Source organism: Rhinoderma darwinii, chromosome 11 (genome assembly GCF_050947455.1).
Source record: "Rhinoderma darwinii isolate aRhiDar2 chromosome 11, aRhiDar2.hap1, whole genome shotgun sequence".
Lineage (NCBI taxonomy): Eukaryota > Metazoa > Chordata > Amphibia > Anura > Rhinodermatidae > Rhinoderma > Rhinoderma darwinii.
The window spans coordinates 71,779,546-71,792,424 of record NC_134697.1 but is presented as its reverse complement, the minus strand read 5'-3'; the positions used below and the strand labels follow the sequence as shown (position 1 = coordinate 71,792,424).

General features: G+C 43.5%; 1 protein-coding gene across 2 annotated transcripts in view; it reads right to left on the bottom strand.

Moving 5' to 3' along the window:
• Nucleotides 1–1,776: 1,776 nt before the first annotated feature.
• Nucleotides 1,777–12,879, bottom strand: part of TSPAN14 (tetraspanin 14) — a 39,556-nt gene continuing 28,453 nt past the window's right edge. For both annotated transcript variants that reach the window (XM_075841741.1, XM_075841742.1), the window contains exons 4-9: nt 9,793–9,939; nt 8,549–8,719; nt 8,330–8,455; nt 8,015–8,059; nt 5,599–5,718; nt 1,777–4,983 (exon numbers count right to left, since the gene is read on the bottom strand). In XM_075841741.1, the coding sequence (XP_075697856.1) occupies nt 4,912–4,983; nt 5,599–5,718; nt 8,015–8,059; nt 8,330–8,455; nt 8,549–8,719; nt 9,793–9,939 (681 nt within the window). In that variant the 3' untranslated portion in view covers nt 1,777–4,911. The remainder of the gene's footprint in view (nt 4,984–5,598; nt 5,719–8,014; nt 8,060–8,329; nt 8,456–8,548; nt 8,720–9,792; nt 9,940–12,879) is intronic.

Sequence of the window (12,879 nt, the reverse complement as noted above, 5' to 3'; positions counted from 1 at the left end):
GGCCTGACTTCACTGTGCCTCTGTTAAGCCGTGCCTCTAGCAGGGCTTAACAGAAGCCTGTAAAACAGACAATATACTGGAATACATTAGTAAAATCTGTTTTTTGGACACCTTAGAACTAAAAAAAACAAATTTTGATAAGTGATCAAAAAGTATGTGCCAAAAAATGGTACCAATAAAAACGACAGCTCGTCCCGCAAAAAAATAAGCCCTCACACCACTTAAATGGACCAAAAAAAATAAATAATTTTTTTTTATGGCTCTCAGAATGTGGTGAAACAAAACAATTTTATTTCAACAAATAGTTTTTTTCTTTGTAAAAGCAGTAAAATATAAAATAAAGCCTATATAAACTTGATATCTCCGTAATCGTATTGAGATGCCGAATAAAGTTAAGTTGTCATGTTTACCGCACAGTGAAAGACGTAAAAACGAAACCCCAAAAAACAATAGAGGAATCGAAGTTTCTTCCAATTTCAGCCCGCAAATATCTATATATTTTAATTTCCCAGTACATTATATGGTACTTTAAATGGTGCCAATAAAAACTACGATTCCTCCTGCAAAAAAATAAGCCCTCACACCACTCTATTGATGGAAAAATAAAAAATAAAGTTATGGCTCTTGGAATGCGGGGAGTGAAAAACGAAAAAGGAACTAAAATGGCTCAGTCTTAAAAGGGTTAGGCTACATTCAGACGAGCGTATCAGATTCACGCGTGTTAAATACGCGCGTAAATCTGGTCCGTGTGCGTTGCGTTATTTCATCTGTGATTTGCGAGGGTCATGTGTTATTCACGCACTCGCATAGCACATCATATTTTTCAATTGAATTGATGCGCAAATCACACACAGCACACGGATGTGCATCCGTGTGCTGTGCGTGATTTTCACTCACCCATTGACTTCAGTGGTCGCGTAGGTGCGTGAAAAACGCACCAATATAGGACATGCAGTGAGTTTTACGCAACAGACACACGCTGTGTGAAAACTCCTGCACGTGTGAACGGCCCCATTGTAATCAATGGGTCAGTGTACTGTGCGTGATTTTCACGCACAGCACACGGACGAGTTTTACGTCAGTCTGAATGAACCCTTAGGCTATGTTCACACAGTTTTTTTTGCAGGCAGAATATTCTGCATGAAAAAAAAAAAACCTGGAGCTGATTTTTAAGTCGTTTTGCACCACACGCGTTTTTTTGACGCGTTTCTTACCTATTTCTTCAACAGGCAAAGGAAAAAATCTGTGAGCGATTTTTGACATAAAACGCGTCAAAAAAACGCATTGGCAGTTTGCAGCGTTTTTTCCATCTCCCATTGATTTCAATGGGGTTTTTGTGGCGGAAAATGCCTCAACATGGGGCATGTTGCTTCTTTTTCCCCACAAGCATTTTTTTTTCTGCTCGCGGGAAAAAACCGCCTCCACCTCCCATTGAAAACAATGGGAGGCAATTTCAGCCGTTTTTGCCGCGGATTCCACAGCAAAAAACACATGTAAAAAAAACCTCAGTGTATTAAGCAGCTGCTGTATCAGTAAACTCCCATACTGTATATATATATATATATATATATATACACATACATACATACATACATACATACACACACATATACATACATACACACACACACACTATTGCTCCTCATCTTATATGCCATATTGAATAACATGAATGCAATTTACTGACTAGCAAGGTCCAGGAGTACAGAACAGGCTATTGCTAGTCAACGATGACAATATATTAAGCAAAGTTCTATAACAAATAAGAAGAATAGGTTAAAAAAAACAAAAACACAACTTTATTTAAAAATAGTTTTCTAGATCTGTAATGTGTCCTCTTGTAGGGGGATAAAGGTAAAATAGGAAAAAACAGTGTTAATCTGTGAGAAATACAGGAGGAAAAAGCAGCTAGCAGATGACAATTTAAAGGGGTTGTCCGGTTTCAGAAAATTAATGATTAGTCTTCCAATATACTTTCTGTATTACTTCCTCAGGCTTATCAAGATCTCTGCTTGCTGTTATTCAGTAGGAACGTTTATGGTTTCCAGTGAATAAGATTCTGTCGTTAGGAGACTCAGCTCTGATACGCATACTGTAACGAGCCGTGCACCTGTGTGTCCATCATATGACCATGTAACGAGCCATGCGCCTGTATGTCCATCACATGACCATGTAACAAGCCGTGCACCTGGGTGTCCATCACATGACCATGTAACGAGCCGTGCACCTGGGTGTCCATCACATGACCATGTAACGAGCCGTGCACCTGGGTGTCCCCATCACAGGACCATGTAACGAGCCGTGCACCTGTGTCCCCATCACATGACCATGTAACGAGCCGTGCACCTGTGTCCATCACATGATCATGTAACGAGCCGTGCACCTGTGTGTCCATCACATGACCTAGACAGAATTGTATCCACTGGAAGTAAACCACGAATGCCGTTGCTGGGGTATTATTAAGAATACACTATTAGCAGGCTAGATAAAGGTTGGCCATTGTATAATTTTATGGGAAGTTCAATTATTTGACCCAATATATTAGAGGGATGCTTAAATAGATAGAACATTATTGGGAACAGTAACTTTTAGCTGTAGAGGCCATTCAATAATAACAAATTATAGAAATGCCGAACACTCCACTATTTAGCGATCAGCAACACCTCATTAAAGACCGTCTTTGCCTACTGACGGATCAGCTAAGAAACCATAGGAAGCGACACATTTTTATTAGGAGATTTTTTTTGTCTATACTTTAAAGTGCCCACAATGGTGAAGCCTCACTTTAAGGGGTTGTCTCATCACAGACATTGATGGATATTCCACCAATGTCTGTGAGGAGACAACCCCTTTAAAATCGATACATATAATTGCAAACACTTTAGACACTTGTTAAACAAAGTACAAAATAGATACAAAGCATACCTTTATCACCTAACAAGGTTATTTCCGGGAAAAAAAAAAAAAAAAAAAAAAAAAAAAAGTGCTTTTTTTTTTTTTTAAGAAGAAGAAATGAAACAAAAATTGGGAATCGCAACAGAAGTGCAAGAATAACAACGATACCTAACAATGTTAACTAGACATGAATCCTTCTTGCTCTCGTAATATAGGCTAAAAATGTAAACACGTCAAGGTATATGCATAAAAAAAAACAACATTCAAAGTTTCTATTCAAAACAAATATTTTTGTTAACAGTCTAGTTGAACATTTATATTACTTGCAATATTAACAACAACCACAAGATGGCAGTGGCACGCTCCAATTGAATACAGCAGAAGCAGCAACAGCATGCACGCTAAACAATTCGGGTATGTTCACATGGCAAACGAAAAACGGCCATAAAATACGGAGCGGTTTTCAAGGGAACACAGCCCCCGATTTTCTGGCGGTTTTTTTATGCAACAAGCGTTTTTTGATGCGTTTTTTGCGGCCGTTTTTCTATTGAGACAATGAAAGACGGCTCCAAAATTGGCTCAAGAAGGGACATGCATGTTTTTACAAACGGTCGCGTAAAAATTGCCCCTGTGGGAACTAAATGCTGTATTTCCCATTGAAATCAATGGGCAGATGTTCGGAGACGTTCAGCTCCCCTGTATTTTCAGCCGTCTTTCAGGGCGTTTACGGCCCGAAAATAAGCTGTGTGAACATACCCTTAGACTAAGGCTACACAACGATTTTGGGTGCACACAGGTTGCGTTGCATATATATTGCAGTAATGTAAGTAAAGGAGGCCACGTGTGACCCGCAAATTGCCACGACGATATTCTCTTACATTACTCCAATGTACGCAGCGATCTTTGGACGCATGACCTGTCGCAGCCAAAGTTGCCATGTCGCCCTAGCCTAAAAGCTTAGAGGAGAAGTTTAAAAAGGATACGTCTACCTTTGCAAAAACAAAAAAAAGTAGCAACTTTACAAATGTCTAAAAAGTTATGCGTCTCCTTGGTAACCAGAGTACAAACCAACCCTGTGTAGTCTGAACCTACAGACAAGAGGACGTCCATCAGTCTCATCATTTTTGCCAACCTACCAAATGTACCTACTAACTTACTGAGAAGTAGGGGATGGACGTGTGTTCATGTGACTGCGAGATCAGGCTGAACAGTGTATGCTTGCAGTCTGTTACAACGACGACAGACCTGCGTACAAGCTGGAAACACAAAACTTATAGGAGATCCTTAATTCCGTCACTTTCTTGAGACTGCAAACATCATTGCATGTCTGTAAGTAACCCTTAAACTCCAAAATCCAACTATATGTTCTCAAAATCCAACGTGTCATTAATTCACAATATGTGCTAGGACATAACATTTCGATTGCAGGTCGGCAATGTCTTACTGTTTGAAATATACAGACCACTTATTATATTTACAAGGTAAAAGAGCTCTTGACATGGTATTTTGTCGCAAGGATCAGCCATTTGCGTATGAACAGTAGTGGAAGAAGGTAAAACGCAACGAGCTGAAGAAGGAATGTACGTAATACACCATATACACATTGGGGACTGCCCTTGGTATTAAGGTTATAGTGGTCACCCATATATATGGCAGTGGTTATGGTCCAACAACAATATATTACAGTCAATGTACAATTCAGAGCGAACCCCATAAATTGTCCCGCAAATAAATGGCCAAGCACTTCAAACAACATTCAGCAATTCTGTTTGCCTCATTAAAAGGGGGGGGGGTTAAATGAAGAACCTAAAGACTGCGCTGGATGTGCAGCTATTGGGGAAACAAACACCTTTACACTCCAAAGAGGTTTCTAAAGGGACCTTCTTAATGCTTCAGTTTATAAAAAGCAGGACAACAAGGGTGTTGGCTCAGAGTCTCCAGTGGATAATATACATCTAGGGGGAGTCGTACAGAGGTTCTCTCTCTCTGAAGGCTTCCAGTCTAGCAGGTGCGATCTCAAAACCGGAATCCGGCCTTTACTGCATCGATGTCAGACATAAGTGTCCGAGCCAGATAGATACCGAAAATCTGTAGGGAGAACAAAAAAAGGTTAAGCACAGAATTCACGTTACATACAGACTATATTACACCCTGGGTGCCGGAAGCAGATGACTGCGTACACTGTATGGCGGCCGTGATTGATTACGGCATCGCTGCTTCTAGTCACTTGAATAGGATCAGAGCTGCAGCACGGCCGCTATACTGAGACTGAAGCCATCTGCTTCCAGGACCCGGAACGGCTTATCGGTGCAGGATCCGGATGTAAGGCATCCCCCGATCACATACTAAATGACTTATTAGGAGGTCCGTCATCAGAATGAAAAAGCAGCCCCCAGTCTGGACGACCTCATTAACGTCATGTATTCATTTTCGACCCAGCTAACAGGAAAATGGTGGCCTTTTTTTTTGTTGCTCCCCCTGATCTGTTCAGTAATCCCACAGAACACTAGAAGGGGGTTTTGCCTCCCCCTGGATCAACATTGCAGAATAATAGGCTGAACTGAATGGATATATGTCTTTTTTCAGCCTTACAAACTATGATCCCCATAGGTATATATATATTTTTTTTTTAACAAATTACACAACTTCCTTAAATGTTGATCATATAAGAACACAGATCTACCTGGACACAGACATACACACCTGTAAAATGGATATCACCAGAAAAGCTCCAGCCACAATGTATATATTTCTAGGTAACCACGCCTCCAATGCGGATATACAACCCTTCACATAAGTTACCGTAGCTCTTTCAGCAAGTGACTGTAACAAAAAACACAAGTTACTTTGTATAAATAACAACATGAATAGTTATCATTGCTTGTGGCAATCGCTTTTCTTTAATATAGAGTAAAACAAGTGGCATGCACAAGAGTCAGACAAATGTAAGACATTGGACCACTATCAATTACAGACACAAGTGAGTTCTGGCTCTTGAAATATGGAGACATAAAAACAAATAATTTTGAAGAAAAAAAAAAGTGTATTTACTGTGTAAAAGTAGTAAAACATACAAAATCTATATAAATTTGGTATTGTTGCAATCATAACGTTATTGTTGTTATTTATACCACACGGTAAACGGCGTAGATTTAGGAAGCAAAAAAGAGTGGCAAAGTTTTTTTGTTTATTGTATCCCCCCCAAAAAAATTGTAATCAAATTCTATGTACCCCAAAACGGTGCTATTAAACAATACAACTTGTCCCGCAAAAAAACAAGACCTTATACAGCTATGTCGACGCACAAATAAAAAAAGTTATAGCTTTATGAATGAGCCGTTGGAAAAATGTAAAAAAAAAATAAAAATAGCTTGGTCATAAAGGCCTAAAATAGGCTGGTCACTAAGTGGTTAAGGGGTTTTCCCACGAGGGACATTTATGACATATCCACAGAATATATGTCAAATGTCAGATAGATGCGGGTCCCACCTCTGGGACTCGCAACTATATATAGAACGGGGTCCCCTAAACCCCGTTCTAGCTTTTTGTGCTCACGCTGCCTCCCGGCCACTTCCTGATTACATGGTCGGGACATGGTCAGGAGTTAGGGAAACAGGGTAACTCCCATAGTAATGAATGGTCGTTACGGAAGCTACACTGTTCCCGTAACTACTATTAAATTCTATGGGAGTTACGTGAACAGCGTAGCTCATCGAATTACGACCCGCATCTATCTGACCTTTATGACATCTCCTGTGGATATTGAGCCAAAAATAGGAAATTTTTGAAGCAGCACAAGTCCCGAGTTCCTGGTGCGGTGCACGCTGTCAAGCCAGGCATAATGTAATTCCAACAAAGCAGTAGGACAACGACACACGTCTCCAAATCTTCAAAAAGGTTTTATTGTCAAAACATCTTGCGACACACATGCACTGTGTTATGAGAATGACCCTTTACTCACTGTGGGTCGAAACATTGCCTGTTTGTCGCAAGATGTTTTGACAATAAAACCTTTTTGAAGATTTGGAGACGTGTCCGGTGGCCTACTGCTTTGTTGGAATCTCCTGTGGATATGTCATAAATTTCACTGATGGGAAAACCCCTTTAACTGTCCATATATGGAAAGCTACACTGGAACTTCGACGCAGCAGAGGCCGCCCTACCGTAAGACTCAGGCCGCCCTACCGTAAGACTCAGGCCGCCCTACCGTAAGACTCAGGCCGCCCTACCGTAAGACTCAGGCCGCCCTACCGTAAGACTCAGGCCGCCCTACCGTAAGACTCAGGCCGCCCTACCGTAAGACTCAGGCCGCCCTACCGTAAGACTCAGGCCGCCCTACCGTAAGACTCAGGCCACCCTGTCAGGCATGGTCAGCTCTGGATCCAGAGGATCCCACAAACGGAGATAATCTCATCCGCACAGCAGCGCTATCGCACCTGTCCGGAGGTCGGCCTTCCCGGCTGCTATCTTGGACTGGCATAGCCCCAGTGGTGTAACTGGCCAGGTATCTCACTGAAGTTGCCCCAGGCAAGCTCCAATCACGTAGCTTCCCCGGTACTAGATCGTAGCTGGTGACTTCAGCTGCCATCAATGTGTTGGGTCACAGTAAGGAAATTCAGCCGAAGTCCCCAGCTATAATCTCAGCCTGGAGAATCTACATCACTAGAGCTTTCTTGGTATAGCTCCAGTGACGTAGCTTACACAGATCAAGAAAGCAGAAGAGAACTCCAGCTGCTATCAAAGTGTTGGGCTGCTGTGTAAAACTTCACCCAAAATCCCCGACTGCTTTGAAAGCCATGCAGTGCCATCAGTCACCCATTGGCCCCCCATGTTAAAAAAAAAATACCACAAGCGGTATCGTTTTTTTACGGGATCCATCAGGATGGAATAGCAGGGTCTACTACGCTATTTCATCCTTCAGAGACCAAAATTACACTTTTTTGGCCTCACTATGGCTAATGAAACCATATGGACAGATTCAGCGTGTATGTCAGGGGCTCTACTGACGTACGCACTAAACGTAGGGAATAAACGTGACGTGCACATGGCCTGAGAATTTTGGGCTCTCTCCATCCCCTCTGTCACTTCCTAGACTGAAAATCAATATAAAACTACATACCTTTTTACGGACGTCATAACCACACTGAGTATTCACAACCGTTTGCTGTAAAAATAAAATAGGGAAAAAAGCAAACTAACTTTTACTGTGATTCACAATCATCGAATTATCCATTATTAAAGTAGCATTAGTGGAAGTTAGGGCTACAAGGGGAATTTGTCATAATCGGCATAATCCAGTGTGCAGGTGCTAGGTCAAGGCGACACATTCTGCCATCAGGACATTTGGTAAATGGACCTCTCAGCAGTGAGGAAAAATAAAACTATTTATTTATTTACTTTCTTGCGTTTCATATTGAAGTAAGAAAAAACGTACAGCTGGGTCTGCTATACAGCAGGAGAACGGCACGCCACATTTCTCTCGACTGAGGTTTTCACCAGTGCAGTTAAAATACTCATTCAGATCCCAGTCATCTGGCCCTTGAGCACCACAACAATGGTTCTGTAAAAGAAACACACTGTCACATGTACATCTAAAACACAAAATCACAGAGGAATAAAGTGTAGGATGTGGACTGAATGCGCTGGACAATACCGCTTTCTGTAGGGAGTCTATGAGGTTCTGCAGGTCGATATCGTCTCGGTAAGCTCGAATGTTGTTCTCAAAAAATTCCTTGGCTCGGTCTCTCACCCAATCTTGGAAGAGGAAGGCCAGCACTGCAACAGCCAGCTCCAGAAAAAAGATCAGCACAATGGCACCACAGAACTGTGGAACGCACATAAGAGGCATTAGGGTTATAGGTGTAAATTAATTTTTTTTGCGTTAATCAGCCAATTGTAGTGTCTTTTCCTATTAACTCTTCCCCCAACCCGTCAAAAATTCACACATTGAGTATTCGTTGTAGAATCTGAATTCCCACAACTTTGCACAGTTCAACGTAGGCGAATGGGGTCTTAAACCGAGCCCAATTCATATAAAGCATAAAAATCTGCAGCGGCTTCCTGACGCATACGCGATCTATTGCGGAAATGATGAGGTCACTGTGGATTATATTCATTGCAATGCGTGAAATCCGCAGCAGTAATCGCCACGAAATCCGCATGTAAACACAAAATTTTTACAATATAACTTCTACATTAATATTTACACTGTGTGTGAACCGATCCCAATAACAACTTGTATAAAATACAGACGAAGTTTCCATTTGGGCAGATGTATAGCACAGTAAAAACAAACTGAAAAATTCATTACATTATTAAAGGGTAACGAAACTTTTATAGTGACATGTCAGAAGTTTTGATTGGTGGGGGTCCGAGCACTTAGAACCCTACCGATCATTAAAACGTAGCAGCAGAAATGCTCGGGTGAGTGCTGTGCCACTGTTTCTGATCAGCTTTCCTTGAAAAGACATGTGAGCGGCGTACGAACTCAAACTTTCTATTGAGCACTTCCTTTCCGAGAAAAGCTGATCAGAAACAAAGCAGCACAGCGTTTTCCCGAGTGTTTCTGCTGCTACTAGGTTTCAGTAATCGGTGGGGGTCTCAGTGCTCGGACCCCCACCAATGAAAACTTCTGACATGTCACTATGACATATCAAAAGGTATTTTAAAAGTTTAGTTATACTTTAAGTATTCAAGAAATATATTGTTAGGCTATGTTCACATGTCATTTTGCAGAAAATCTGCAGCAGAAATTCACAGGTGACACTGGCTATAGAAATCGCTATAAGAAAAACGGATGCGGAATCGCATTTCTAACGTTTGTGTAAAAAGCAATTAAACACCTAAATCCATAGAATTGTATAACACGATGACAGACATTCCTGCTGATTGACTTACAAATTTCAAAAGGCAAATGTTTTCTCTCAAAGCACCAACACATCCAGCGAAGCCAAGTGTGAACATAATCACCCCAACGATCAGGACCAACCATACAGGATCAAAACCATGGAGCCGAGTCACTTTAGTTATATCAGACAAAATTCCCTGAAAGAAACCGGTTTAGAACGTTACTAAAAATCGTAAAACATTTTATACATTATATTTAGGTAACACCAGTCATTCTTGTCCTATTTTGAATGCAATCAACTTAAAAGGGGTTGTCAAAAGAGTAAATGTGGTTATTCCCCTACCCACAGGATAGATAACATGCTGATCGGTGGGCGTCCAACCACTGGGTCCCCCACTGATCACGAGAACGGGAGTCCTGTTCCTCCAAGTTAATGGGATGGCAGGTTGCGCATGCGCACTGTCGCTCCAGTCACTGTCCATGGGACTGCCGGAGATAGCCAAGCACTGTACTCTGCTATCTCCGTATGTGCAATAGGTCAATAGCGACTGCAGCATCTAAGCTGTTAGAAAGAGGGGGACAGACCCCTCAGATGTCCCATTGGCCCCCCACAATGTGGTCACGGGGTACCAATGGTTGTCATGGCAACCTGGGGATCTAATGAGATACATTAATATTGCAGTGCGAGTTAAATCCCCTAGGGCAGGGGTCTCAAGCACGCGGGCCGCATGCGGCCCCTGGGGCTGTCATCTGCGGCCCGCGAGACACAGAGCCGCTAGTATCGGCTCTGCTCCGAGATTCTGGAATTCCCTGACATCGCTGTCCACATATGAACAGCGATGTCTGGGGCTTCCCCAGAGCCGGAGTCCCGAGCAGAGCGCTAGTATAGGCTCTGCTCCGGGACGCTGCGGAATTCCATGACATATCTGCCCATATATGGACAGTGTGTCAGGGTCTTCCCCAGAGCGGAGTCCCGGGCAGAGCGCTAGTATCGGCTCTGCTCCGGGACAATGCGGAATTCCATGACATATCTGCCCATATGTGGACAGTGTGTCAGGGTCTTCCCCAGAGCGGAGTCCCGGGCAGAGCGCTAGTATCGGCTCTGCTCCGGGACTCTGTGGAATTCCCTGACATCGCTGCCCATATGTGGACAGTGTGTCAGGGTCTTCCCCATAGCGGAGTCCCGGGCAGAGCGCTAGTATAGGCTCTGCTCCGGGACGCTGCGGAATTCCATGACATATCTGCCCATATGTGGACAGTGTGTCAGGGTCTTCCCCAGAGCGGAGTCCCGGGCAGAGCGCTAGTATAGGCTCTGCTCCGGGACGCTGCGGAATTCCATGACATATCTGCCCATATATGGACAGTGTGTCAGGGTCTTCCCCAGAGCGGAGTCCCGGGCAGAGCGCTAGTATCGGCTCTGCTCCGGGATTCTGTGGAATTCCCTGACATCGCTGCCCATATATGGACAGTGTGTTAGGGTCTTCCCCAGTGCCTGGGGCAGCCTCTACAGAGGGCACTGTGGCCTTATCTACAGAGGGCACTGTGGCCTTATCTACAGAGGGCACTGCGGCCTTATCCACAGAGGGCACTGCGGCAGCATCCACAGAGGGCACTGCGGCAGCATCCACAGAGGGCACTGCGGCAGCATCCACAGAGGGCACTGCGGCAGCATCCACAGAGGGCACTGCGGCAGCATCCACAGAGGGCACTGCGGCAGCATCCACAGAGGGCACTGCGGCAGCATCCACAGAGGGCACTGCGGCAGCATCCACAGAGGGCACTGCGGCAGCATCCACAGAGGGCACTGCGGCAGCATCCACAGAGGGCACTGCGGCAGCATCCACAGAGGGCACTGCGGCAGCATCCACAGAGGGCACTGCGGCAGCATCCACAGAGGGCACTGCGGCAGCATCCACAGAGGGCACTGCGGCAGCATCCACAGAGGGCACTGCGGCACTATCTAAAAAGGGGCTGCCCAATCTTGACATGTGTGCTAACTGAGCCGCCGGACTGCATTTAGCGACACTTAAACTGGAAAGCTGGATTGTTGAAATAAGCACTTGGAGAAATATTTCAAATTTTAAACCTAGCGGTATTATTATAGTAATGTAGTATTATTATTCTAGTAATATAGTGTTATAGTCGTTCAAATAACTAATTGATTAACAATAATTTTGTATTGTATCAAATGTGAAAGTAATGCGACCCGTCAACTTCCCATTTTTTCTATATGCGGCCCACTTACCCAGCCGAGTTTGAGACCCATGCCCTAGGGGATATAATAATTATTTTTTTTTTAAAAACCCTACAGCCATTCTCCCTCAAAAACTTTGTAAACAGTTTTTTTTAACATAATTATCTCAAAGTACAAAATAGTCCAAACTATTACAATATAGCAATATTCAACACGCACGGTTAACGAAGTAAAAAAAAAATACAAAATAAAATAAAAAGTGATCAAAAAGTCTTAGGTACACCAAAATGGTACCAAGAAAACTACAGCTCGCTCCCAAAAAATCAAGCACTCACACCACTCAATTGACGAATAGAAAAAAAATAATATGAAGGGCTCTTGGAATATGGTGACAACATTTTTTTATTTTTCTTCCTTATTAGTAAAACATAAAATACATACACACGTGTGTGCGTGTCTCTAGTAATTCGCCCTCAAGGCCTCTGAGGATTCAGTTTTTTTTGTTTTTTTTTTTAACAGAATGGCTAGATCAATTTTTTTGTGGCGCCGTGCTGCAGGAGGAAGCTCCGCCCCGCTGCCTCGTCACTGCTTGATCTGCCCCGTCTGACAAGCTGCCCCCCATTCTGTCCCTGCTTCACCACGGAACGGCTGTTCTCTAGTGAACAAAATGATATAGAGACTCCTAGTATAGTGCCATACCGCCCTGTAAATACTAACCCTCCTTGTAGATACCACACCCCCCTTTGTAGATCGCAGCAGCCACCCTCTAGTAGATAGCGGCCACACTAGCTCCCACTAAGAGCCGAATCCCCGGTCAGAGCGTCGGCAACCTCTGGCCAGGGATTCAGCCCCTAGTGGCAGCTACAGTGGCCGCTAACTACAAGAAGGATGGGTTGGGTTTCAAGAAGGATCTACAAGAAGGGGTGGTAGTGCGATCTACACA